General features: G+C 35.9%; 1 protein-coding gene across 5 annotated transcripts in view; it reads left to right on the top strand.

The window, feature by feature from the left end:
• Positions 1 to 27,180, top strand: part of SLC12A7 (solute carrier family 12 member 7) — a 142,234-nt gene that overhangs the window by 82,346 nt on the left and 32,708 nt on the right. For all 5 annotated transcript variants that reach the window (XM_039329232.1, XM_039329233.1, XM_039329234.1 and 2 more), the window contains exons 6-17: positions 2,820 to 2,950; positions 4,662 to 4,888; positions 6,872 to 7,086; positions 7,559 to 7,726; positions 15,215 to 15,313; positions 15,970 to 16,027; positions 16,335 to 16,509; positions 19,474 to 19,592; positions 21,593 to 21,691; positions 22,994 to 23,113; positions 24,229 to 24,333; positions 24,538 to 24,706. In XM_039329232.1, coding sequence (XP_039185166.1) covers positions 2,820 to 2,950; positions 4,662 to 4,888; positions 6,872 to 7,086; positions 7,559 to 7,726; positions 15,215 to 15,313; positions 15,970 to 16,027; positions 16,335 to 16,509; positions 19,474 to 19,592; positions 21,593 to 21,691; positions 22,994 to 23,113; positions 24,229 to 24,333; positions 24,538 to 24,706 — 1,685 coding nt within the window. The remainder of the gene's footprint in view (positions 1 to 2,819; positions 2,951 to 4,661; positions 4,889 to 6,871; positions 7,087 to 7,558; positions 7,727 to 15,214; positions 15,314 to 15,969; positions 16,028 to 16,334; positions 16,510 to 19,473; positions 19,593 to 21,592; positions 21,692 to 22,993; positions 23,114 to 24,228; positions 24,334 to 24,537; positions 24,707 to 27,180) is intronic.

Genomic DNA, 27,180 nt, shown 5'->3' with positions numbered 1-27,180 from the left:
ATACAATACAATCTTAAAAATACTTAAGATAAAAAAAATAAGACAAATTAATACACACCATTTTCGGTATTGCTCACCCATTTCCCCCCAAACCGCATCCACCCTCTAACCAACTTGCCTCTTTCCCTCTTCTTTCTCTTCGTCCCTCACCCCCTCTCCTCCACCTTCCTACTTACTTCTCACCTTCTTCTATCCTCTCACTCCGGATGCAGTCCGGGGGAAATGCCCGAGCAATTCCTCTCTCCAAATTGAAACCTCAATATATATACAATAAAAACTATTTCTACTTATCTGAACTACTAAAATTCCCACTCATCCTTCCCCACCCCCTCCCCCCCCCTGACTTCCCAGAGCTAAGTACAGGATTATACAAATATACTAAACATCTAATTAAGTTTACTAATTATACAAAAAGCAAAATCATATTAACCCTTAACTCTCTTCAAACTTTAACATCATAAATTTAAACAAATTCATTACTCAAAAAATAAATGAAACTTTATAGTTCCATACTTCTTCTGAACATATTCTATTCATCTTCTCCATACATTGAGATATCTCTCTTGTGAATGGTCCTTTAAATAAGCAGAAATTTTAGCCATTTCTGCTAGATTAGAAACCTTAAATACCCATTCTTCTAAAGAAGGCAGAGTATCCTTCTTCCAATATTGACCCACCAATAACCTTGCTGCTGTTATTAAATTCAACATTAAAATAGTTTCTTTAACATCAAAATCCACAAAAAAGACATTTGTCTTTCTTGATTGCAATATTACAGAAAAATTGAACTGGTTTTTGTCACAGTGTGGTGACCTTTTTCCAAATCTAATGACATCTGTAAACATGCAGTGAAAGAAATTAATTATATTGTATTTTTCTGTGAATTCATAAAAAAAAATAATGTCGTAAGCATTTTCTTTAACATGAAGTACAGTTAGTCTTTCCTTACATCTTTACCATTGCTCCCAGCCCCGGTTACCCACACTGCCCTGTATTCCCAGGATCTGCCATTTACTGCTCACCTTCAGAAATTTTAAAAGAAATGTCCTTCCTGAATCCAAGACTGGCAGTATGTAGAGTTTGTCATTCATGCATCAAGAATAGTTCAGGCTCAAGCCATCAACCAGCCAACATTAAAATTAGGATGAAAGAAATTTAGTTAAGTAGATGATCTATTTTTCTCTCTCCCTCTCTTTTCTCTCTCTTCTTCTTCTCCCTTAGTCCCTACATTCCTTATACACGGGAGAGATGGGGGCATATCTGAGTTGCAACAGTTGATTCACAAATGAGTGATAATCTCCCATTCATTCTGTAATCTCCTCCTCATGGTGCCATTAAAAAAAACGTTCAAACAATCATCTTGAAACAATGGAATGATATGCTTTGTACTGTTCCCAAATTTTAGGATACAAATTACCTTGTTCTGACCTCAGAATGCTTGAAATTGCTATTCCATACTCAAAATATTTAACATATTTTGCCTATGAAATATGTCAAGAGATGGAACAAGCAGTCACTCTTCTTGAGGTTGATAGTTCTGACAGGTTTTTTTATTTAAATTATTATTATGGTTCTCAGATTCATAGCTGAATGCCATATTTTTGTACAAATATTAAAATATACTTGAGGTTGATAGTTCTGACTTAGACTTTTTATTTAAATTATTCTTACAGCTCTCAGGATAATAGTTGAATGCCATGTTTTTGTACAAATATTAAAATATACCATTCACGCAATTTGTATCAAGAGAATTACAAGTAATCCTCGACTTACAACAGTTCATTTAGTGACCATTCAAAGTCACAAAAGCACTGAAAAAAGGGACTTATGACCATTTTTCACACTTGCAATATCCCTGTAGTCATGTGATCAAAATTCAGACACTTGGCAACTAACTCATATTACGATGGTAATAGTGTCCCTGGGTCATGTGAACAACTTTTGCGACCTTCTAAGGAGCAAAGTCAATGGGAAAACCAGATTCGCTTAACAACCGTGTTGCTAACGTAGCAACTGCAGTGATTCACTTGACAACTGTGGCAAGAAAGGTTGTAAAACGGGACAAAACTTAACTGAATATCTGTCTCGCTCAGCAATCAAAACGTTGAGCTCAATAGTGGTCATAAGTCGAGGATTACCTGTACTAAATATTTTATATTGCTAGAAAGTTAAGATAGAAATGCTTAATTTACACTAATAAGTCTTTTGGGAGACAGTTCAGTGTAATGATTAAGGCGCTAGACTAGAAACCAAGAGTCTGTATGTTCTTGTCCTACCTTATGTATGATGCCAACTGAATTACCTTGGGCCAATTACACTTTCTCAGACCTAGAAAGGAGACAATAGCAAAGCATTCTTTAGGACTAATCCAGGCAGTCGCCAGAATTCAAAACTTGACTTCAAGATGCAAAAATAAATAGTTTTAAAGATAGTAGACTCACCTAAGCCTCCCTCCTTGAAGCATTGGTGTCATATTATCTGTACCTGGGATATGCATGCTGACACTTAGGATAGCCTTTGAAATAGCCACACAAGTCCTCCAAAGAATGCACCTGCTTTAACTCTTTGAGGGAATGCTTCTAATCTGTTTTGTGGAATACCCCTTCAAGAGGGCATGGCAAACTTTAGTATTGTCCATCATTGTTAAGCAGTGCTTTCTTGCTAAAATATTTCACTTAGTCTTTCAGATCAGATTGCCTTTCTGGCATGCTTCATCTGATTTAGTGTTCCAATTAGTTAAGCAAGACAAATATGCTTTGAATGCGGTTAATGTGTTCTGTACCGTGCTAATTTGAGTCTTTTCAATTTTAATTTCACAGCTGGTGGTTCGTATTATATGATTTCACGGTCATTAGGGCCAGAGTTTGGTGGAGCTGTGGGACTTTGTTTTTACTTGGGCACAACTTTCGCAGGAGCCATGTATATTCTTGGCACAATTGAAATTCTACTGGTAGGTCTTTCATTTAAGGTAATGTTTTCCTCTTAATGACAGTAGTCTGTATCTGTTTACAGAAGTACTCCAGACACAAAGGCAACAATATTTCCAGTCACTTCAAAACACCAGAGTTAAACACAAATGTTTATGTAAATGAGAAATGGCAATTTATTTTATTTATCAAATTTATGCCCACCACAATTTAATCTGATTTCTGGCAGCTTACAACAAAAATAAAATATCAAAACACGGACAAAAATAACCCCCACTGACAAAAGTCTAGAAGTGTCACTTCCTAACACTCTCTGGAAAAAAATCCATCTAACTTCTTCTAGAACAGCGGTTCTCAACCTATGGGTCGTGACCCCATTTGGGGTCGAACGACCATTTTACGGGGGTCGCCAAACAACGCGATCTGCCATTTTTCCCCCTCAGGGAGCGCCGCCGCGCATGCGCGCCGTGCATGGGGCGCCGCCACGCATGCGCGGCGCGTCCGTGTGACCGGGGGTCGCCATATAAAAAGGTTGAGAACCACTGTTCTAGAAGGTGAATAACGTCACAGCCAATTTAAAGCATATTCACCTGCAGTAACAAAAACGTGGAGGGAAATACAAATGTAAATTTCCTATGTAATAAATACCTTACCCCCTTCTCATTGTAGGGGTTGCTAACTCTAGCAGAAACAATCCTGAAGATTTCAACCTGTCCATTCTAATCAGTATGTGTATATTTGCTTAAGCATATGTCCATGTGCCATAGGGGCAGAACAAAGAAATCCCTTTATTTTGTTTAAATTAATATCAAATAATTAATTATTATTTCATTAATATTAAAATGAGTTACCCCATTTGCAGAATTAATTGATTCCTATCTGCTTATACCAACCATTCTTTCTTAACAAATACACAGACCATGTTCACATACTGGTATATAGAAATACTGAATGCACACAATCCATCATTCCGTCCAGTAAAAATAGCCAAGAAGAAATACAGGATAGAGCCTCTTGGTAAGAGAAAAGTGTAAACTACATTGGGATATGAAACAAAGACGGAAAGGAACAAAAGTGGGTGGAGATGACTCAAGGTGGAGAAGTTAAATGAGAAAGAACAAAAGGCAAGGGAGAAGTCCCACTTAGGCAAAAACATTGAGCAAGAGCCACTCCCAAGCACTATCTAATCCTCAGCATAATTTGCTCGGTGCAATATTCTTTCATTTTCATCAGTTGCTTCTCTTCTCTCAGATGTCTCCTCAGTTTATAAGGAATCATTATAAATTTATATTATTATATAATCATTATTATATATTATATTATATAATATATATTATATATATATTATATATATATTATATATATATATATTATATATATAATATATTATATATATTATATATTATATAATCATTATTATTATATAATCATTATTATAATCATTATAAATTATAAATCATTCCTATTTCCTTTATTATATATCGATATATATATTTATATATATTCATAGAGCATTCTGCTTGTCCTGGTGTTCGACCATAATGAATTGAACTGAACCAGCTATTTATTTTTTATATATTAAATTTATATGCTATCCATCTCACTGTCCAAAGTGACACTGTTGAGGTGACAAAGTTACCAGTTATCTCCTTTTTATTTTAAAACTTAGTTTAAAATTTTAGTCTATAATCTTGGAACTTTGTACTAAAACAGTATTCAATATTTGTCTTACAGAAATATATTTCTCCTAATGCTGCTATTTTTCATGGAAGCGAGGAGGCCACATTAAACAATATGAGAGTTTATGGGACGTGTATTGTTGCTCTGATGGCGATAGTTGTTTTTGTGGGAGTCAAATATGTCAATAAACTTGCATTAGTCTTCTTGGCTTGTGTAATCCTTTCAATTATGGCTATTTATGCAGGGGTTATTAAAACTGCATTTCATCCTCCGGACTTTCCGTAAGTGCATGACTACATTTAAATTTCAATGATATTTATAATATTTTAATCTTGTTAAAAGGTAAAATATAAAATACGTCCAGTAACAAATAATACTAGTGATGTTTGCATTAGAAAGGGCTAAAGCAACATCAGGTCAAGCCCTTGAAACATGTCAAAAAGTTATCCTAGGTTTTTCGAAATGATTCCATTCAAGTGTAACCATGGATGGGAGAGAACATTGTTGCAATAGAGTTTCAAAGCCTGATTGCCATGTTTTCTGATGTTTCAGATCTTTGAACCACTAATCCAGGGGTAAGCAACCTTGGCTCTTTTGTGACTCGTGGACTTCAACTCCCAGAATTCCTGAGCCAGCATGGCTGGCTCAGGAATTCTAGGAGTTGAAGTCCACAAGTCATAAAAGAGCCAAGTTTACCTACCCCTGCACTAATCTATCAGATGCATAATAGTAGTTAATTAAATTGTTGTGATCTGAGCTTTCCTAAAGATGCACAAAGAAATGTGATTGGGGTTTTTAGAACACAGTCATCTTTGTAATAGATATTTAAATGAAGCTGTTGTAGTTGCTTGCTTATCTGTAGTAAAGCCTCACATTTCAGTGTTTTAAAATTATTTTGAATTTACCTTGAATCCATATGTCCTATACCTTTGTTTGGATAGATCCTACAAAATAATTCAGATCATTCAGATCACTCTTTTGAATGCACAGAGCTTTAAATTGAATAGAACATAGAGTGCACGCACTGTTATCTCAACTGGCTAAAGATAAAGCTGTATTTCCATTTGCTTGAATATGAGTATATCTGTGGGATCTGGGGCCTTACTTTATTAAGATCCCAGTTCACATAGAGAAGGATATTTGCTTCTGACTCTGAGAATACACCTGTCCTTTCAATGTCCTAAACATAAATCTAGGGACATTTGGGAACTATAGGTTCTGAAGCCCCATTCTGTATCTAGAATGAAGCCTTTTACTTGTTGAGGTAAACGCTCACGGAGGGCCAGTATTTCTTATTGTTGTCAACATTTTAATTTCTATTTCAGTTCTTTTAAGCATATGGTTGTGCCATCCACACAACTCCCTAATCTCTTACGATCTTCACAGATCATAAATGATCTTCAATCATTTATTAAATTCTCAATACACATTTCAGTTTGTGGAAACATTCCCTTACTATCTGATACTTCACTACCTAAATAATAACCCAAATAATAGACAATTACATTGGGGAGAGATCAAAATACAGTATCTGTGCATCCTCACTCATACAGACAACCGAAGGAGTTTTCAAAACAGCTACATGGGCCTTACACTATACTAGCCTTGTACATAATACTGTTGCTTTAGTGATTCCAAAGAGGTACACTATACTTGCATCCAAATTTTAAGAAGGACCTCTTTTGAAACCTTGCTCAACCCAAGTAAAGAAATGTGAACATTCAAATCAGTGTTGGCTCCTGGCAACTGTCTGGATTACTCCCTGCAGTTTTCTTGGCAAGATTTTCTGAAGTGGTTTGCCATTACCTCTTTTATAAGGCTGACAGAGAGAAGGAATGGCTGAAAGTTACCCAGCAGGCTTTGGGCCTAAATTGGGATTCGAATTTACAGGCTTTTGGGTTTCTAGCCTTCTGCCTTAACCATTACACCACATTGGCTCTCTGTGAACACATATACAGCATATCCTTTTTATCTACAGTAAAGCCATTTCAAATAGAACAGCAACAATTCCAGAAGTTACCATGTCTAGCCCCTCTCCCTCCCTTTGTTTCTTTTTTTAAGAATTCCCCAATAACACCCTTTTTGAAATATTTTGATGCCACATGATATTAATAAAAAGTAATTTAAGATTATTGCAGACTATTTCCTTTATAAGCAGAGCTGATAATATAAGCTAGAAGTAGGACATAGGTGTCAACAATAGTTTAAGATTTATTGTCTTTGTTAAGTGCCTTTTAAATTATTTGTTTAATTGTGTTTTCTAGTGTATGTCTTCTTGGAAACCGTACCCTAATAAAAGATAAGGATTTTCCCTGTGCTAAATATATTGAAAAAAACAACATAACAGTAACCACCCAGTTGTGGAGATGGTTTTGTGGCAATAATCCCAACTTAAATGCTACATGTGATGAGTATTTTCAGTTAAATAATGTCACAAAAATCCAAGGTATTCCTGGAATTAAAAGTGGCGTCTTACTTGGTGAGTCTGGAATTCAAGTGGAAATTATTTTGGGAAGTGGAAAATTTTTGAACTAGTGATTTTGAACTGATAGTAAGAATTTTATTAATATGATCAATACAAATTGCTCCTTAATTTAAAGGAATCACAAAACAAATGGCAGCCTTTGTTTAACCCCTTTTCTCTGTGCATTTAACTTTGAATTCCTGATTTATTTGTTGCATATGTTCAGACTGTTTTATGATTCCATTTGATTTGTCCTAGCTGTACATAATATTTTTTCCACAGTTTCACTGGGGTATTGGCTATATCATCATCATCATTTTTATGAAGTAGATATTTTTTCCCAGAGACAGAGAAAGCTTTGTAATTGGTAAGTTTGGGACAGAATGAGTAGTGAGGCTAAGTTTAAAGATTTTTGAATCAGGACTGGTTTATATATTTTAAAAAATGGTTGTGAGTGATCAAAATCTTCTGTTTTTTTCCATGGCAGATAATTTGTGGAGCAGCTATTCAGACAAAGGAACAATTGTGGAAAAACAGGAACTTCCTTCAGTTCCTGTTTTAGATGAAGCAAAAGATGAACAAGCCTATTATATATATACAGATATCATGACTTATTTCACCATTCTAGTAGGGATTTATTTTCCTTCTGTGACAGGTATTGTTTCATCCTTTCTGCCTCCTATAAGAAAATGTAGTTATTATAATTATTTATCTAAAATTTTGTTTAACGGCATTTCAGGGTCCTAACCTCACACAATGACATATGTAAAAATAAATGGCAGTATAGATAATTGATGATGGCGGGCAGAAAGCTCAATTCCCAGGAGGGAGGAAGTGCATTTAGAGGAGTAAAAGGCAGTCCAGTCCAGATATTTTATGTGAGAAAAAGACAGTGAAGACAACCCCTCCCTAATAGTTCTCAGACTGTATGCTTAATGTAGATCATGGGTGCCAAACTTGATCATGTCACATGATGTATTATGACGTATTGCGATTTTTCTGCCTTTGAGGAGTTGGGGTGAGCGTGCCCTGCGCATGACTCATCTGGCCCACAGGCCGCCAGTTTGCCACTCCTGATGTAGATAGTAGAGTGCTTCAGTTTATCAGGAGTCTGCCTGTAAGTGTGGATCAATAAGGAATTCTGCTTGGAAGAATCACCACGTTTTTCCTCCTTTTGGGATTTGAGTCCCAAACTGAAAAAGCCTTTTGGATGAGAAGCGAAACATCTTCAAGGAGAAAACAACGCCTAGTTGCCTTTTGAAAAAAAGTACTTTTGGGATAAAGTTGGAAATTATGACTACTGACACATATTTATTAACATTTTAAAAGTGCAACCTCGAAGAATATAGTACCCATGACAATGGATCAGAGTTATGACATTATTGTACTTAACACATTTCATACCCAATGAGCTTATTTGCAAGGAAAACAACAGGCAAGGATATCAAAGGTGATTTCCAAGAGAAATAGGCTCCTCCATCTAATATTGCCTGCCTACTAAAAATGTTAAGACAGTACTGTACAACAATCAAATAATCGGTTTCTCCTGAAACAGTTGTAGCAGAACCACATATTTTAGCACCTTGAATGAATTCTAGAATGCTAGCATCAAGAATGAAACATTAGAGACCAAGCAGAAATTATTCAGTATATGTTTGGATTCAAAGAAGGCAACCCCCCTTCCAAATCTATTTTTACGAGGCTGGAAAAAACAGTCATCAACTACAGTCTTTGTAGGTCTCACCTCGTAAGACTTCTGTATACATTTTTGAGTAACACAAATTAAATACTGGTGCAGAGAAGAACAGTTTCTTCATTGACAGCACAAACTCTAGCACCCCAGCAAACACATTTGCATGCAACCTAATCTTTATGACATATTTCAGGTCAATATACTCATTCAGATCCTGGTTAGCTACTATTTGTATGTTTGTTTTCTTCACTGTCCAAGAATTCAGCACAGCAATAACTTCAACACATAAGGACTTTACCAAAACTGTCTCTAAGGTAGATGGGTGGTTCTTAAATACAATAAATAAATAAATAAATGAGTTTTTGAAATGGAGAGTTGCAATAAATTCTATTGCATTACTTTTCACTTCTCCCCATCTTTTTCTTATCTTTGTAATAAGCACTTTGGCCATATCCTTTTTTTCATAATATTTTATTAATTTTCTAATTTTACAATTAAACATTTAAAAAGCAACGTGGTGACTGGGTAATCAATGATTCCATAACAAATCTTTAGCACAAATCTCAAGTTACAACATCAAATATTTCCTCTTTTTTTCCCTTAATATCTACTATCTCATATTGAATTAATATGATTCTTATTGTTATCAACTAAGTAAAAGTATCTTTGTTACATTAATCAGTAATTTTGAACTCCTAATATCTTAATGGTGTTTACATTCAATCTTATATACATCAGTGTCCTATTGTAGCTTTTTTCCCAGGCTTTAATTTCCCCTCAATATTCAACTTAACATTTGGTATGTTATAATTTCTAAGCTTTAAGTGACTAGAGTTTCCCTTATCTCAACTTCTACATTTTCCCCCTTTTATAGCAAAATCTAATATTCTAAATATACATCTTATCTATTTGCATATAATCTTATTCTATTTTCTAAAAAAATCTTTTTTTACCATATTAAACCAAAACTCTATTAATCTTATTACACATCTTACCTATTCAGTTATAATGTTACTTTATTTTCTAAAAAAATTATCTATATTCGACCATCTTCAACCCTCTAATCAATAGTATAAAATCCCCCCTAATAAATCAAAACCCTAGTTTCTTTCAGCCTTACTCTGGCTTTTTTCCTTTGACAACTAACCATCCATGTCAGTACTTTTAATTCAACAAACAGTTCTCCCTCTATTATTAGGTGTATTATTTGAATTAAGAAAAACCATTTAATTACATTTTTTTTGGAAGAACTAGCCCCATTATATTTCTTTGGTCGCCTCCCCATTATTCCAGTTTCCCACAGTGGTCCTGATAAGTTTATCTTCCGTTCAGTCTGTTGTTCTTCCTTTTCCTCAAGTTTCTTCTGATTTATGAAAAAATATTTCCATATTCAATGTTGTCACTCTCTTTTCTAATTTCCCCATTGGCTGGATCTGTTGGTCAGTTGGGTTTCTCTGTCTTAATATTTAGTTGTTCCATTTCTCCTGTTGCTTTCTGCATTATTGGGTCTTTGGTTGTAGTCAAAATCTGGATTTGTATATCTAAGCTGGGATCTTGTTCCTTTATGTTGCCTCTTATTTTGTTACATGCTGAAAGAATAGTTTTATGTATAGATTTCAACATAGAAAGGATTTTTTCCTGATCTTCATCCATATTCTCTTGATAATGTATTAAGTTAAGGATTTTAAAATCAAATGTTAAAAATAGTTTTTGTAGCTAGATGTGTGACATCTATTTCACGTGTTGGAGATAGTCTTATAGTGGAAATTGTTTGGCAGGTAAAAATTTATATCCAAAGTATGCCATCATCTCATCTAGTAACAAAGACTTCTCATGTAAAGAAATAGGAAAATAATTTCCCACATATAATTCTGAAAGTCAATAAAGGTTTATCTTCATAGTTCAAACAGGCCAGATAAACCACCTTGCAGTTCTTTCTTTACAGCTGTGTTTCTGTCAAGTTTGAGAGAGTTTTTTCTAAGTTCTGGGCTTCAAGCCAAGTCTCTTTTAGTCAATAACAAATTGTAATACCATATTTCACCACAAGATGCCACCAATGCCATTTAAAACTTTTTAAGTCCCGATTTTTAATAATAGTTCTTCAAGGTTTATTTCTTTTCTTTTTAAATAAAAGCCAATATCTCCAGTAAGAATAGGAAAACTTTTCGTTCCCAAATTTTAAAAGTATATGCATCCAGTTAAATTAGAATTTTTCTTATAATTGCTCTTTTTCCCTGGGTAGTCAGTCGTCGCTGTTCTTAGAGGGTGGGGTAAGAATTCCCTTCCCTCTCTCCTCACAGGGAGAGAAATACTTGGGGCAACTTTTGCAGGAAAAATATTTAAAGTATTAAAGAGAAGATCAGATCTCATCCAGTTTCATCCATGTTGCTTTAAAGATGCTTGGTTGTAGTTTTGACTTCGGCTGTCAGCAGCTTAATAACGAGCCATATTGCTATGGCCGGTCTTTTCCTTGATGGTTTGGAGAGGAAGTGCTGCCACCCTTCCGCGATCGAGCGGGGTCCTCTCCTTGCTTGTCACCCCTACAGGGCGATTTCGACCCTTTCCAGGGTCCCCCAGCGGGATAAAACTGGATGCTGTAGACAGAGCTCGCCTCCATACGTCTGCCAGTGCTGTGATGGCAAACCGGAAGTCAGCACTTTGGCCATTTCTTTATTATTTTAAAGAGTGTATGGCTTGTTTGTAACAGCCTTCCCCCTGTAATAGTTTACAATCTACAACATATAGACATCCTTTTTCTCAAACAAGTGGGGCAGTATATATACTATTTATGGACTAAGGCGAATATGGACAGCCTGTTTGCAACATGTGTTACTTTGTCTCCTTGCTGTGCTTTGCACAAAAAGATAGATTTTAACAGCAAAATGTTTCCTTTTCTTTTTTGCAAAATAATACCTAAAATAGTGTAATGAAAATGAAGAATTTCCCCTCAATATTCTCTCCCTAACCCCAATTGAAAAAAATAATTTTTTTCCGTTGCATTCTCTCCTTGCTGCATATTGCCACATTCTCTGTTGCTTGAAATACTGATTTTCCCAAGTGCAGATCCAGTTGCAGAAGAGTTCCTCTCCCTGTCCTTGGAGATTAGTATCCCTAGAAGTTAAACCCCAGCCAAGCCAGTATTAATTTCTTTTATCATTCAGCTTTAGAAAGCTGATGCAAGTTGATGGAATTTAACAGGAAGCTCCTGCTGAAAAGTCCCTAATAATGTTTAAGTCTCCCAAAGGGGTCAGAATTATTTTGCCCTAGAACACTCTAAGCAAGCTGCCAAGCCAAGGAAATGGTCCACTCTCTGTCACCAAGTGGGAGAGCCTGTGTTCGGGGTACTATTCTGTCCCTATTAAGGATAAATACTGTACTTGTATTTAAGAAAACACAAGCCACGCACCCGAAAAGACCTTTCGTTTTCTTGAGTACTTTTAATTCTCTTTATCAACAATTCTAAACTCTCTCTCTTTTGGTTAACCTTCCTAGCTACAGGTAGTTCTCAACTTACAATAGTTTGTTTGGTGATTGATCAAAGTTACAATGGCACTGGAGAAAGTGACTTATGACCGTTTCTCACGCTTATGACCGTTGTAGCATCCTTATGGTCATGTGATCAAAATTTAGATGCTTGGCAACTGGTTCATATTTATGACGGCTGCAGTGTCCTGGGGTCACATGATTATCTTTTGTGACCTTCTGACAACTGAAGTCAGTGGAGAAGCCAGATTCTTAACAACTGTGTTGCTAACTTAACAACTGCAGTGATTCACTTAACAATTGTGGCAAGAAAAAGTCATAAAATGGGGCAAAACTCACTTTTGTTAAGAGATGTCTTGCTTAGCAACATAAGTTTTGGCCTCCATAAGTCAAGAACTACCTGTAATTTTTTTTTTATTTTTGCCAAGAAACCTTTTGGAATTCTACAGAAGATTCTGAGGAATAGACTTTACCACTACATTATGCTATCCTGTTCAGGTAGTTTTCACTTATTCATTTCTTGTCACCTGCACTGCTCAAACAGTACAGAACAAGAATGTGACAACATTATTAATAACTGTCTTATGTCCATGGAGCAGGTTTGTTCCATATCTCATAATTTCATATAGGCAAAGTATGTACTAGACATTGGCATACATGTTGGGTTACTGAAAAAATTCTGCTTGTTTTAAATTCAAATTTAAATTTTTAATTCCTGAAAAAAACTTGCAGTTTATTCTGGTTTCACTAATGTCCCTCAAGTTTTTTTCCACTGCTCAAGGTTCTTCAGTTACGGTGTTCCTGATTTGAAATATAATCTAATTTAAAAAGGAAACATTAAACTTAATAATGACAAAGAAAATACTGATTATGCTTTATGCCAAAGAAGAAATTAAATTGGAAATTTGACAGCGGCTGGTACTGTGCCTTAAAATGTGGTCTCTGTGTTCCTTTCCCTGAGTAATGAAAGAGGGTATCTGGATTTGTTCCCTCATGTAAAAGATACTGTTGAAATGTCATATAGTCATCATGGTTACACATTCTTAACAATAAATTGTCTGAAACATCTCCAACCAGTAATGGACAATTTGAACTCCTGCACTGTCATCTTATACTGTCTTGGGATACAGGAGGATCTGGACAGACTTGAACACTGGGCACTATCTAACAAAATAAAATTCAGTGGTGAAAAAGTAAGGTTCTACATTTAGGCAAGAAAAACCAAATGTACAGATATAGTGTAGAGGGTACCTTGCTCAATAGTAGTAACTGTGAGAGGGACCTCGGAGTCCTAGTGCACAATCACTTAAATATGAGCCAGCAGTGTGCTGCAGCTGCCAAAAAAGCCAACACAGTGCTAGGCTGCATTAACAGAGGGATAGAATCAAGATCACGTGAAGTATTAATACCACTTTGCAATGCCTTGGTAAGGCCGCACTTGGAATACTGCATCCAGTTTTGGTCACCACGATGTAAAAAAGATGTTGAGACTCTAGAAAGAGTACAGAGAAGAGCAACAAAGATGATTAGGGGACTGGAGGCTAAAACATATAAGGAATGGTTGCTGGAATTGGGTATGTCTAGTTTAGCAAAGAGAAGGACGAGGGGGGACATGATAGCAGTGTTCCAATATCTCAGGGGCTGCCATAAAGAAGAGGGAGTCAAGCTATTTTCCAAAGCTCCTGAAGGCAGGATAAGAAGCAACGGATGGAAACTAATCAAGGAGAGAAGCAACCTAGAACTAAGGAGAAACTTCCTGACGGTTAGAACAATTAACCAGTGGAACAACTTGCCTCCAGAAGCAGTGAATGCTCTAACACTGGAAGTTTTTAAGAAGAAACTGGACAGCCATTTGTCCGAAATGGTATAGGGTTTCCTGCCTGAGCAGGGGGTTGGACTTGATGACCTCCAAAGTCCCTTCCAACTTTATTATTATTATTATTATTATTATTATTATTATTATTATTATTATTATTATTATTCGCGGCAAATTAAGGTAGATTTCAGTTTCAGCCTTTGGCATATGTGTGCATTTTATTTTGAAATTAATCAGGCTTCAATGATGAACAAATACTCCCACTGAAAAAATATTCCTGTTGGCCAGCCGTTAAAGTTAATAAGAGGATACATTGCTTGTACATTTGGTGGCAGTTTTAATGTAAGATATATAAGGAATTTGTAGTCATTACAGTAGAAACAAAAATGTTTCTCTCCAATGGATTTCAGCAAGTGGATTATTCTGTTTGGTGGTATTAAGTAGACCCTCATTCTTCCAAGGATTAAACAGTCCAAAGTATTATTACATTTATAAAACAACATAATTTCCTGAGTTCTAAATTGTATTTTGTGGAGTTTTTTGCGTTCTGTTTTAGGTTAAGATTATGTAATTTCTTTGTTTTATAGTCATCTGTTACAATAAATAAGCATATAATCTTACACAATATGAATGAATAAATAGAAAACTGAATTCTGTCTTTACAGAGATAAAACGCAACACAGACAACCTATTAATAAGTAAAACAAACACTTGGGAGTTATTGATTTTATTCTTTTTATATTGGTTTTTTATTGTTTGTAAGCCTTCTAGAGTCACTGAGGGTGAGTGGGTGGCCATATAAATCCAATAAATAAAACAATTAACCCATGAGGAAGAATAGAAAACACATTTTTCTGCCTCAATACTCTTCTGCATATTGAAAAATAATTATTATTCTACTTTCCCAAACCTTGTTTATTTTCTTTCTCATTTTCTGATAGACTGTATTAGAAATTTGTTTTAAATCATAATTGGTCATTGTCTAATTTTCTCAATGAATGAATGAAGGCAGTTAAGCTTAGTTTGTTGCTTTTTATATAAACATTTAATTTCTTAATGTATTCACTTAACTTCAGTTCAAATAATGAACTAAACAGATTGCTCTGTTCCTTAATGACATTTTTAATAAATTATTTTGTCCTTGTGTTTAGGTATTATGGCAGGTTCAAATCGGTCTGGAGATCTTCGGGATGCTCAAAAATCTATTCCAACTGGAACAATTTTAGCCATCTCAACTACATCATTTATCTGTATCCTTTTTATGCAATTTCAAGAACATCCTAACTTCTGTATTTAGTAAATATACTAGAATATTGAGAGCCATCTATACTGTATATACTCCAAAGCAAATAACTAATACTGTATATTACAGTAAATTCTAATTTTTGCAGAATTCTAAATGTTTCATTTAAGTTTTAGATTTTTATTTATGTAAAAATTTAAAATTAGAGTTAACCAGACTTTAAGCTGAAATTTTACCTTTCTGTGAATAGGAATGAATAAACTTATTATTTGGCGTACATACTTTAATTCTCATAAATAAAAATCAATAAAATTTAAGATAATACTGATAAAAGATACATTAAATAGATACATTCTACACTAGATTTAATATATATTGTGAGATTATATGAAAAACTAGCTATTAGCACATTACAAATAACAGTTTTGAAATGTTATGTGAAAAAAGGGCCTTCCTTGCACATTTTTATTTTATGTACGTGTGAAAACAATAGAGAGCTAAATACAAATGTGATAATTTTTGTGATAGAATTAATTAGATATTCAACTCTTAACACGTTCATTTTTTTCTTCAAAATGTTCTTTAATGCTAGCAGTGTACAGTGTTAAGGAGCACTTCTCCCAATTTTGTTTGCTTTAAAGTTCCTTAAGTCATATTTTACAGATCTTTCCTGTATAATTCTTTTTGGAGCCTGCATAGAAGGCGTGGTTTTGAGAGACAAGTATGTAGAAAGAGCTTTTCTCATGTTCTTTGTAAAATCTATATATTTAAAATTAAGATATAAAATTTTAAGTGAATGAATGTGTGAAATGAGAAAGTAAAATACTAGAAAAATAAAAAGCAGCTTTTTTTGTGGGGGGGGACAGATGTCCTTCCTCAGGTGCATTTTTGTTCGTCATAAGAAAAGTGTGTATGCCAACACTTCTACATTTTTCTGAAGGGAGTTTTTTAAATTAAGTTAGTGATTTTGTGTGTATAATTTATTTAGCTCTCGTTTGTTTAATGTTGCATGTGTTCTTTCCCACAAGATTTGGACAAGCAGTTAATGGAAACCTAGTGATTGGTACATTGGCATGGCCCTCTCCATGGGTTATTGTAATTGGTTCATTCTTTTCCACATGTGGTGCTGGTCTTCAGAGTCTCACTGGTGCCCCCCGGCTACTGCAGGCAATTGCAAGAGATGGCATTGTTCCATTTCTTCAGGTGAATTTCTGTGTTTATTTTTTATTTTATTTATCTTTGGTGTAAAAGGAATCTATTTGGTAGGTATGTTATTCATTTGTTTAACTGTAGTTTTTTCCCACTTGTGCTGATAGTGGTAGCCAGATTTAATGAGAGGTTTCTAAGGCAGTCATAGCCTGTAAGAGAGAAGGACATTCAAACCTTATGATGCAAGAGAAGATCTAATATCATGATAGCAGGCTGAGATTACTGGATCACATGATATCAAAAGAGGAGAGCCATAATAGCGTATCATTGCAAAAAAAAAAATCGATTTCCATCCCACTTTTCTCCCTCACCCCCAATTTAAATCCTACATCAGACAAGCCATTTCATGCTTCTGATGAAATTGTGTGTGTGTGTGTGTGTGTGTATGTGTGAGTAATACACACACACACACACACACATATATATATATACATATACAAATATACATATACATTACACACACCATATTTCTACTCTCCTGTATAAATTGGAATTTCAAATGTGGCTACTGTGCTAAGTCAAGCATTGATTGTGTCACTTTCTCCAAACCGACTTGCTGCCGAGAAGCACAACTGAACACCTTTAGATTAAGTGGATGGAGAGGAGATGGGGCCAGGAACCTGAAGATATATTGCTCCCGTACTTAGATAGCGCTAAAGAATTAACTGATGGCTGTCTGTTCAGAGCCGCAATCCTTTCAGACCGATTTGACCTCATTTCACCTACTGTGGCTTACAGAGCAATTCAGCTGGTCTAAATAAAGCAGGGGACAGTACAATAAGTCTATGCTGCTGCTTGCTAACTATAACTGCAGTAACAGTTGCTGCTATCATGTTTGCCTATTACAAAGGGTATTCTTTTCATCACCTCACCATCAGAATGGCAATGTATAGGTCACAATGTATGCTAGCCACAACCACACAGGAGTAGTTACTCCAGACAAGTGAAGAAGTGATCATAAAATTAGAATGGGGAAAGGAAGGAAGATCAAGGCAAATCAAGTATGCATCATCATTCAAATGAGTCATACTATCGGTTTTTATGTTTGTAGGATAAGATAAAGAGGAATCAAATTTAGTGAAGGTGAATAACTGACTTCCAGTTGTAAAATTGCAGTTATCAGATTGATGTACAAGACTGAGCTGTCCCTGCAGTTTATTGATTATGTTCGGTAGAAAAGAGGTTATTGTAAGTAGCTGGAAACCTAGTTTGTAATTTATTATACATTTACTAGTTTTGAGCCACAAAAATCTGGATAATTGCAGTGAAAATTATTTTTTAGTATCTCTTTGTGTAATCTAATAAATGTCCAGAATTTTGCAGCCCAAATCTTGGAGTCCTAATCTGATAGTGCCATATACATGTCTCCTTTTCACTCTCTGAGCCTATTTTTATTCAATATATATAAGTCTGGCAAACCATGGGTTGTTTAATAATGGACTACTGCAAGAATTATCAAAGCATGGGAATGTCAGAGCCCCGGAGAGAAGTTGCAATTGTTTGGAAAGTATAGAACCATGTTGACAATGCTCCTGCTTTAAGTGGAAGCACAGCCCCAAATTCCTGCAATTTTGCCCAGACCAGTCCACAGAGGAAGCAGGAAATGGATTCTGTGAAGATTGACAAGCATGTAAGTTTGACTATTGGTCAACATCATCCATCAACCATAGGACTTTTATTTGGTTATTTATTTATTGGGGAGTTGACACAAAGTACTTTAGTCTTTGAGAGATTCTGTGATAATTATACTCTGTTTTATATTTGTTTTATATAGCTTTGTATTATGTTGTAAATATATTTTCATAATTAGTTTTTTGGGGTTTATGATGAACCAGGGCAAAAATGAAATAATAATCTCCACATGATTTTGATTGTATCTACTACTGTTCATTACTGTTGCCTCTGCTAACTAATTTCTTGAAATTCATTCAAAACAATATGAGGCCTTTACTATTGGAGCTGATCTTTTCAAAGCCTGTGTAATAATTAGTTTTGATCTCATCAGAAATTGTTCAATGGAACATATTCACTGAGATTGCCATAAAGCAGAGAATTTATTTTTAAAATCAATATTTTCTTTTCCTTGGGTATCTGATGTAATACAGATAGTCCTCAACCTATAATCATTCATTCAACAATGAATGAATTTGAAGTTATGATGGCATTGAACAAATAGTAGTTACAGACAGTGCTTGGAGTTCTGGTCATCCCTACCATCATGTAATTTTGACCTTGGCAAGCAGCTCACACTTAAAACTGGTTAGAGGGCTTTTTGATCATGTGATCATCATTTGAGCTGCTGCTTCCCCAGAAAGCCAATGGGAAAGCTGGCAAGGATGGTCTCTACTACCTGCACACTTTACTGTTTGCTTTTGCTAGCCACTAGTGCACCTTACCCGAGCCTCCCTTGCAACTCTGAGCCTCACCACACCACTTTCACACACCCCTGCATACCCTGTTCAAGCCTTTCCATGCTACATTTGCACATCTCCTCCCACACTTAACTGTGCCTCCCTTGCACACCCTTATGCACTCTCCCCTGAGCCTCACTGTGCCTCCCTTGCCCCTTTGTGCATCCCTCTGGCAGCACAGCCTCTTAGCTGCCTGCTGGTCTGCTTGTGAACTGCCTGGGATTTGCAATTTCTTGCTGGCTTCTTCGCTGACTTGGTTGTGGGAAGCTGGCAAGGAGTTGACCATGGAACTCTGTTAACAATGGCAACTGGGATTACAGGTATAATAGCCATCACTTAGCGATGGAAATTTGAGTCCCAGTTGCCATTTTATGTCTACTTATATTCCAAAGATGGTATGCCAATCTAAGCTTGAAGTGTATACTTACTTCGAACTAAGCTGCTTCAGATTTGTGACTTTCAAAAATTATAGAAGATAACCTACTGCAGTTGATAATTATACTTGAACTGTGTATCTTTTCAATAAACACAGTTATGTTTTTTTAAGGTGTTTGGTCATGGAAAAGCAAATGGAGAACCTACATGGGCTTTGCTCCTCACTGCATTTATTTGTGAGATTGGAATTCTTATTGCTTCTCTGGATAGTGTGGCTCCAATACTCTCCATGTAGGTATATCTGTGTAGATTTTAACATATTTGTCTTGTAATTTATCTTAAAATCATTTTAAAAATGCAGTCTTATTTTTAGGAAGCACTCCAGTAAAGTTGGGTCATAAGAAGTCATAAGAAGTTCCAGAGACAATGTCAAAAAAGACAAAATTAATAGAACAACTTTAAAAGGAATAGAATTGTTTTAATAAAACCCTAAAGCTAAAATTGAAGAATAGGCAAAATAAAATATTTTAAAGAATCATTCTTATATAAAAAGTGGACTATTGCAATAACAGATGCAAGAGATAGTGTGATGTTTAGTTACATCAAAAAGATAAATAATGTTATATTAAAAACAATATCAGACAATAACAGTCGGTTAGGGAAAAGAGAAAATGAAAGATGGATTAAGAATTTTTCCTGCAAATTTAATACAAATTCTTACTTGCATTTGTAACAATATATATACACTGGTGATGATTTGAGAATATTGCTCTGAGAAAGTGAGAGAAACTGCACCTTGCACTCGGTCTGGGACTACTGACCGAGCACTCACTCCACTTATAATATGTCATTCAATCAGGCATTTCCCATCTGTAGCTGGTAAGATGACACAGAGCCAAAGTTGTTGGGAGAAATGCTTATATGACAGAAAGATACACGTTTAATGCTAGGTCTGTGCTCACAAATCTCCTGGTCACTTTTTGCCCTTTGAATCTGGATGATTGCACTGCGCTATCAAGCACTCTCATTGCGTACATTTTCAGTCCTTTTGTGTGGCATGAGGTTGCAGTACATTTGTAACCCCACAGTAGGGAGGCCATAGCAAAAAACGTAGGTTTCCTGTTTACAGTGGCTGCGAAGAAGGAGAAAATCTCTCCTTTAAAGGTGACACGGAAACGTAAGTTGTGTGTGTCTCTTTAGACCAGTGGTTCTCAACCTTTCTAATGCCGCGACCCCATAATACAGTTCCCCATGTTGTGGTGACCCCCAACCAGTTATACATCACCAGGTGCCAGGGGCGTGGCCAAAGAAAAGGGGAAAAAATGGCGGACAGCCTTTTTTGGCGACCCCCATGAAATGGTCGTTCGACCCCAAATGGGGTCTCGACCCACAGGTTGAGAACCACTGGTTTAGACTTTCCCCACAGTAATAGATTCAGGGGAAAGTTTCCTCTCTCTTTTACTGACAAAGATGTTAAAAATCGGATGGAGAAATAACACTGTTATTTGTTTCTCCACTACCAGCTTTTTACTTTCTTTCACAAGTGAGCATCAAACTCATAAAGCACAAGGTTGGGATAGGCATTATAGTATATTATGGAACGATGCCCTTTTTTATTTAATGTTGTGAAGTGGAATATAGAATCACACTCTGGCAAGTTTTGTCTCTTTTTTAATAGCTCAAAATTCAGTTTTTGTGTTAGTCTGAAAAGAACTTTTGCTTTTTTGAAACTGCAGAAAGGCAACAAATCACATGTCACATCACTTAATTGTCTTTAGTGAAAGCCGTTAGTGCTACCTGGAGGCTAATCTGTGTTCTCAGGGTCACCTGAGTGGTGCAAATGTGTATGGAACCTTCTTGGAACTGTTGAAAGGACTGCATTGTAGACTGGAGATAGATGATGTTGTATCAGGTGACCCTGAGGACACAGATAAGCCTCCAGGTAGCACTAACGACTCGCTAAAAGAAAGCAAATGACCAGCTGTTTGCAAGGAGTATAAATCTTTCCATTCCCCACCATCCAGTCAGAATTGAAGAAGCTTCTTGGATGAGAAGTGAAACGTCTTCAAAGAAAAAACAAAAAAGTCCAGTTGCCTCGTGAAAAAAAAGCATCTTTGAGATAACTATGACCTGGATGACTGAGAATCTCCATAGATGTTTACCATCAGAATTTTTTTAAGATTGCAATTTCTATCTGTAACTTTGTCCTCTTCTTTCACTGGATTATCTCTGTTCCCATGTCTTGAGTGAATAGTGCTATTCATTTAAATTATAAACATGTTTTTCCCTAGGTTTTTCCTTATGTGCTATCTGTTTGTGAACTTGGCATGTGCAGTTCAGACTCTTCTCCGAACACCAAACTGGAGACCTCGTTTCAAATATTATCACTGGTACGCCATGTTCTTTACTAATTTAATTCTGGAAGCATTTGGTTTATAAATTTATTCTTTTTTAAGATAACTTACATTTTTAGTTATAAAATATTTTTATTTGTTTTATTTGCATATTTACTTCAAGACTCTATAAGAGAATACAGTTTTGTATAAGAAATAAAGGAAAGAGAGTTATTTCCCATTATTCCATAAGAGAACAGGAAAATAGATAACAAGAACAAAGTATTATTTCTGACTGAACAGAATATAGGAATTGGAAGCATATCTCACTGCACAAATTAGAGCTTAAACAGACTTCACATATACAATTTCACTTATAAATGTTCCTAAAAGATTTATAGAGTTATTTTTATTTATAGACTTCTGATGCATATTCTAATAAATTGATAATCTAGTAATGGGTTGCACTGGAAATTTCTTATTTAGTGCAGAACATTTATGTATGAATTTATGTAACTAGTCTTATAAAAATCACGGTGAATGAAATCAATTCTGACTGATATAATTTTAACCCTTGAAAATTAGCTTAAAACAAATAGTACAGATTAGCTTCACCCAATAATAATAATAATAATAATAATAATAATTATTATTATTATTATTATTATTACCCAAGTCCTGATGAATGAACCAGGATTTAATAGATTTTTTTTTTAACCAGAATGGAGGCCTCCACTAAGACATTTGGGGGAATGCTGTTCCTTAATATAGGAACAATATTTGAGAAGGCCCACTTACATAATTCCCAACAATGACAGTGGAATGACACAGTGGGCTACCCTACAATATCTAAATGGGCAGATATTATAGAGAGAAAGTATTCCTGCACATATCCTAAACCATGCAGGGCTTTGGAGGTGACAATCAAATTAAAACATAACAAACAGTTAATGCCGTAGTTTTGCTTGTAGTATGAAAAAATAGTATACATTGGAAAGAAAGTATCTGATAGAACATGCATATATTTCCAAAAGAAAAATGGTTTCTGGGTACATCTTTGGAATAATTCTAAATCTTTACATTTTTTTATTTAGAAAGACAGCCTTATGTTATAAATTTAGCATTATAATTTGTGGACGCCAGTTCATTTTGTAACATTGAAACCATGTCACAGAATTATTATACATTACCTTGAATTCCTTGGAAAAAGCCAGGCATAGAATATGATTAATTGTTGTATTAGCATTATTCTGTTAAGCATGTATATGGAATGATGTTAGTTTAGAAACTCTGTCATTGTATTAGATTAAGTAGAACATATACATAAATTTGCCCAACTAAGCCCCTGTTTCCTTTCAGGACTCTTTCATTCTTAGGAATGAGTTTGTGTCTTGCTTTGATGTTCATTTGCTCTTGGTACTATGCCTTGGTTGCCATGCTAATTGCAGGATGCATTTATAAATACATAGAATACAGAGGGTAAGCATATACATTTATTTATTGTTTGATTAAAAACATTAATACATTTGGGGAAAGTAATTTTTATGACAAGCGCACAACATTTAATTAAAAGTGTTATTTATACTATATGTCATTTAATATTTTGTTGCAATGTTCTTTAAAAAATACACTAATTATATATTTATTCCATGTGCATTTTGCAGCTATTTTGTACTTTTATTTTAAGAAAGAAACTAATGCTGAATATTACATTACTAGAAATATGTAAAAATAGATTATATATAGTAGGAATAAACAAGTTAATACTCACTGGATGCTTTAAAATATAAATCGTGCTTTCCTTGCCTATGTTGCCTGTGCTTTTGCAGTTTGTAATCCAACATATCTGGTGAAAATCAGATTGTTACCCTGATCTGTAGATAAATATTACCATGCATCCCCTAATTACTTATTATATGGGTCTATAAATAAAATAAAAAAATTTATTTATTAAAAATAAAATAATATTACGGGAATTAGTTGTTTCATGATTGGGAAAAAAGCTAGGTATACAAACATTTCCATTTTAGGGGAAAATATGGGATGGAATGGATTTATTCAAGTTTTGATGTACCCAAAAACAAAGATGAGATCCAATCAAGACTCTTGAAATGAATGTACAATTGTGATTTATGCTATGATCATTTATTTCAATGACATGGTAATGGTTATGTTGTATTTTATATGTAAAATATAGATTATAGATGACAAAATTTAGTTGTGATGTGTTATTTATACTGCAAAGAACCTGGTCATCCATTCTGGTTACTCTGTAATCCACTAAATACTGACTGCAAATATTACATACATTTTCTTCTCTTCTTTGTTGCTATCAGTCAGTAAATTTTAAGCACATATCTATTAAAAAAAAATTTTTTACAGTTTCAAGCTCTTTACCAATCCTGCATTCATGGACTTTCATTCATACATTTGTTAAATTTCAATAATTGCCGATTGATAGCAGTCAGATAAATTACTTGTCTGAAACAAAGTATAATGTATAAAATTGTGCCCCTGAACCCCCTTTATATTATCTATTGTATCAAAAGAAAATAGAACTATCACAAATATGTAATGTTGTTTCTCCTTTTAAGAGCTGAAAAAGAATGGGGAGATGGAATCCGAGGTTTGTCCTTAAATGCTGCTCGTTATGCTCTACTTCGACTTGACCATGGTCACCCTCATACCAAAAATTGGAGGTAAGAATATATTTAATATTTAACACATCAAATCCTGTTTCCAATTATCTGAGGATAAATGTAACAGGGAGAGCTCACCTGTAAATTGAAGTGCAAATATATTGAAAATAAATATAATATTGTGAAATGCTGTATTATTGTGTTGGGAAATTATGATCACCCTCTATAGAGTTGTCTACAATTCATTTTTATATTATACTTCAGGCCTCAAGTCTTGGTGCTGTTGAATTTGGATTCAGAACATTTGGTAAAACATCCTCGGCTGCTTTCTTTTACCTCTCAATTGAAAGCTGGGAAAGGATTGACTATTGTGGGATCTGTACTTCCAGGAACATATCTTGATAAATATGCAGAAACTGAAAGAACTGAAGAGGTATGTATATTTGATCAGCAAGAAAACAGTAAGGATAGTAAGATTTAATATTCATATTTGCTTTCAGGTATCACAAAACTGCCAGTAGAAAGTCTTGCATTTTATGTTAATTGCCTAGCAAAAATCTTTACTGTATTCAAAGAATTAAGGCTATTTTGTAAATTGTAAAAACATTTATTTGATAACTGACATTTCTCTAGTCATTGTTACATAAAAGATTGAGAGTCAGTGCAGATTGTAAGCTCGTCCTAACTATAGGCACGGAACCCAAGAATTAGGAACGATGCAGGATTCAACAAAGTTTCAGGATTTATTATGTTGCTAAATTGAAAAGAAAGTCAGCCCTGAGAAACCTCCCATTCCAGCGTATTAAATAAGCCCCGCCACCACACCTCAATTACCAATCACCGCTCCACCCTCGCCACACCCTCATGTTTTCAGACCCAGCATCCCAGTTAACTGAAAACAGCAGATTAATTCAACTCAAGTCCCTTCAGACGCGCGTCGCAGGCAGAGCGTCATTAGCTGATCGTCGGCAGCCCATTGGAAATAACACCATCCATCTGATTCGCGGTAGCCCAAATCAGTCCCTAGACGCGCGTCGCAGGCAGGACGTCATCAGCTGAGCGTCGGTATCTCTAGCGCCGCCCATCTGACTTGCAGCGTCACCGAGGCCTCTCAGCAGCGTCGCAGCCCGCTTATTCAAGATGTTTTACGATGGGTCTGACATTCGGCCCCCCCTCACCACGGGATCCCCTGGAATAGAACGTTACAGGTTAATGCATCGTTTGGTTAACAGTATCTATATATTATTTAACCCCCCCCCTCATTCGGTTTCGGCTTATTTGGCCATATTTTATGGTATCTTCGGAGCAGCTCCGGAGCGAAAACCTTTCCACTCTGCACCCATGAAGCATCGGATAGGGGATATCCTTTCCATAATATCAGGTAGTATACTTTGCCCCCCCGCCATCGTGAGTCCATGATATCCTGTATCTCATACTGTCCCGGAGCTATAGGTCCAGGAGGATCTGTATGAGTGTTCCTTTCTATCGGCTTCAACAGACTCACGTGGAAAACCGGATGTATTCTACCAAGGAAGACCGGCAGTTGGAGTTGTACCGTAACAGGATTAATGATGCGTATTATGCGAAATGGACCCACGTATTTCGCCGCCAACTTCTTGCAGGGTACCTGTAACTTAAGATATTTGGTCGAGAGATATACCTGGTCACCTACTCGGAATTGGGTTGACATTCTACGACCTTTATCTGCCTGTTCCTTGGCTATTTGCCCCGCCTGTATCAGCGCTTTCTTTACTGTATGCCACACTTGGTTAGCACGGGACATCCAGTCCCCTGGCTTCGTGGCCAGGGACGTCAGTGGTTCACAACCCGGTAAGGGATTTAGATCGTAGCCATATACCACTTGAAAGGGGGTTAACCCGGTACTCTTATGCACTGCATTGTTGTAAGCTAGCTCGGCAAAGGGTATATAATCCATCCAATCCGTCTGTTGGTGAGAGACATAGCAACGTAGGTATCGTGACACGGCCGCATTGGCTCGTTCCGCTGCTCCGTTGGTACATGGATGGTATGCAGAGCTCAATCCTTGAGTAGTTCCAATACAGGCCAGAAATTGACGCCAGAATCAAGCTGTGAATTGAACCCCGCGGTCTGATATAATCCGTCGGGGAGCTCCATGTAGACGATAAATGTGCTGTACGCTAGTTGCGCTGCAGACGGCAGCCCTTTGCAGGGTATAAAATGAGCCTGCTTCGAAAATAAGTCTATTACCGTCCATATGACTGTGTAACCTTTTATATTTGGTAACTCCACCAGGAAGTCCATGCCAATATCTTGCCATGGCCGTATCGGATCAGACACTGACTGTAACAATCCCATTGGCTTCTTAGGTATTACCTTTGCCTGTGCACAAACCCTACATTCTTTTACGTATATCTCAATATCTTTCCTTAAGCTTGGCCACCAAAATCGCCTTCTTGCTAGGTGTAATGTTTTTACAAAACCAAAGTGACCTGCTACTTTGGAGTCATGACATTGATGGTATACCCGGCTGCGCACTTCCTGAGGTATATACAATTTATCGCCATACCAGGCCAAACCATTACGATAGGTCAATATCCCTGGATTCGCTGATAGCCAAGGATCAGTTACTAAAGCTGTTTTTATTTCTTCTTCAAAAGATGCTAGCTTTGTGCAAACTTCTGCCTTTTCGGGCTCCCCATTACACTGAGGTATGACAGCCTGGATCACCTGTTCCCGTTTGCTGTCATATTGGGGCATTCGGGAGAGTGCGTCCGCTAGAAAGTTCTTTCCACCCGGAACAACCTTTAAACAGAACTTGAAACGTTGAAAATACTGTGCCCATCGGACGTGTTTAGGCGCTAGTTTTCTTGGTGTTTGAAGCACTGTTAGATTTTGATGATCTGTCCAGACTTCGAAGGGATGTTG

This window comes from Crotalus tigris, unplaced genomic scaffold, assembly GCF_016545835.1.
Source record: "Crotalus tigris isolate CLP2741 ecotype Arizona unplaced genomic scaffold, ASM1654583v1 scf7180000024391.5723578, whole genome shotgun sequence".
NCBI lineage: Eukaryota > Metazoa > Chordata > Lepidosauria > Squamata > Viperidae > Crotalus > Crotalus tigris.
This window is presented reverse-complemented; position numbering and strand designations above follow the sequence as displayed.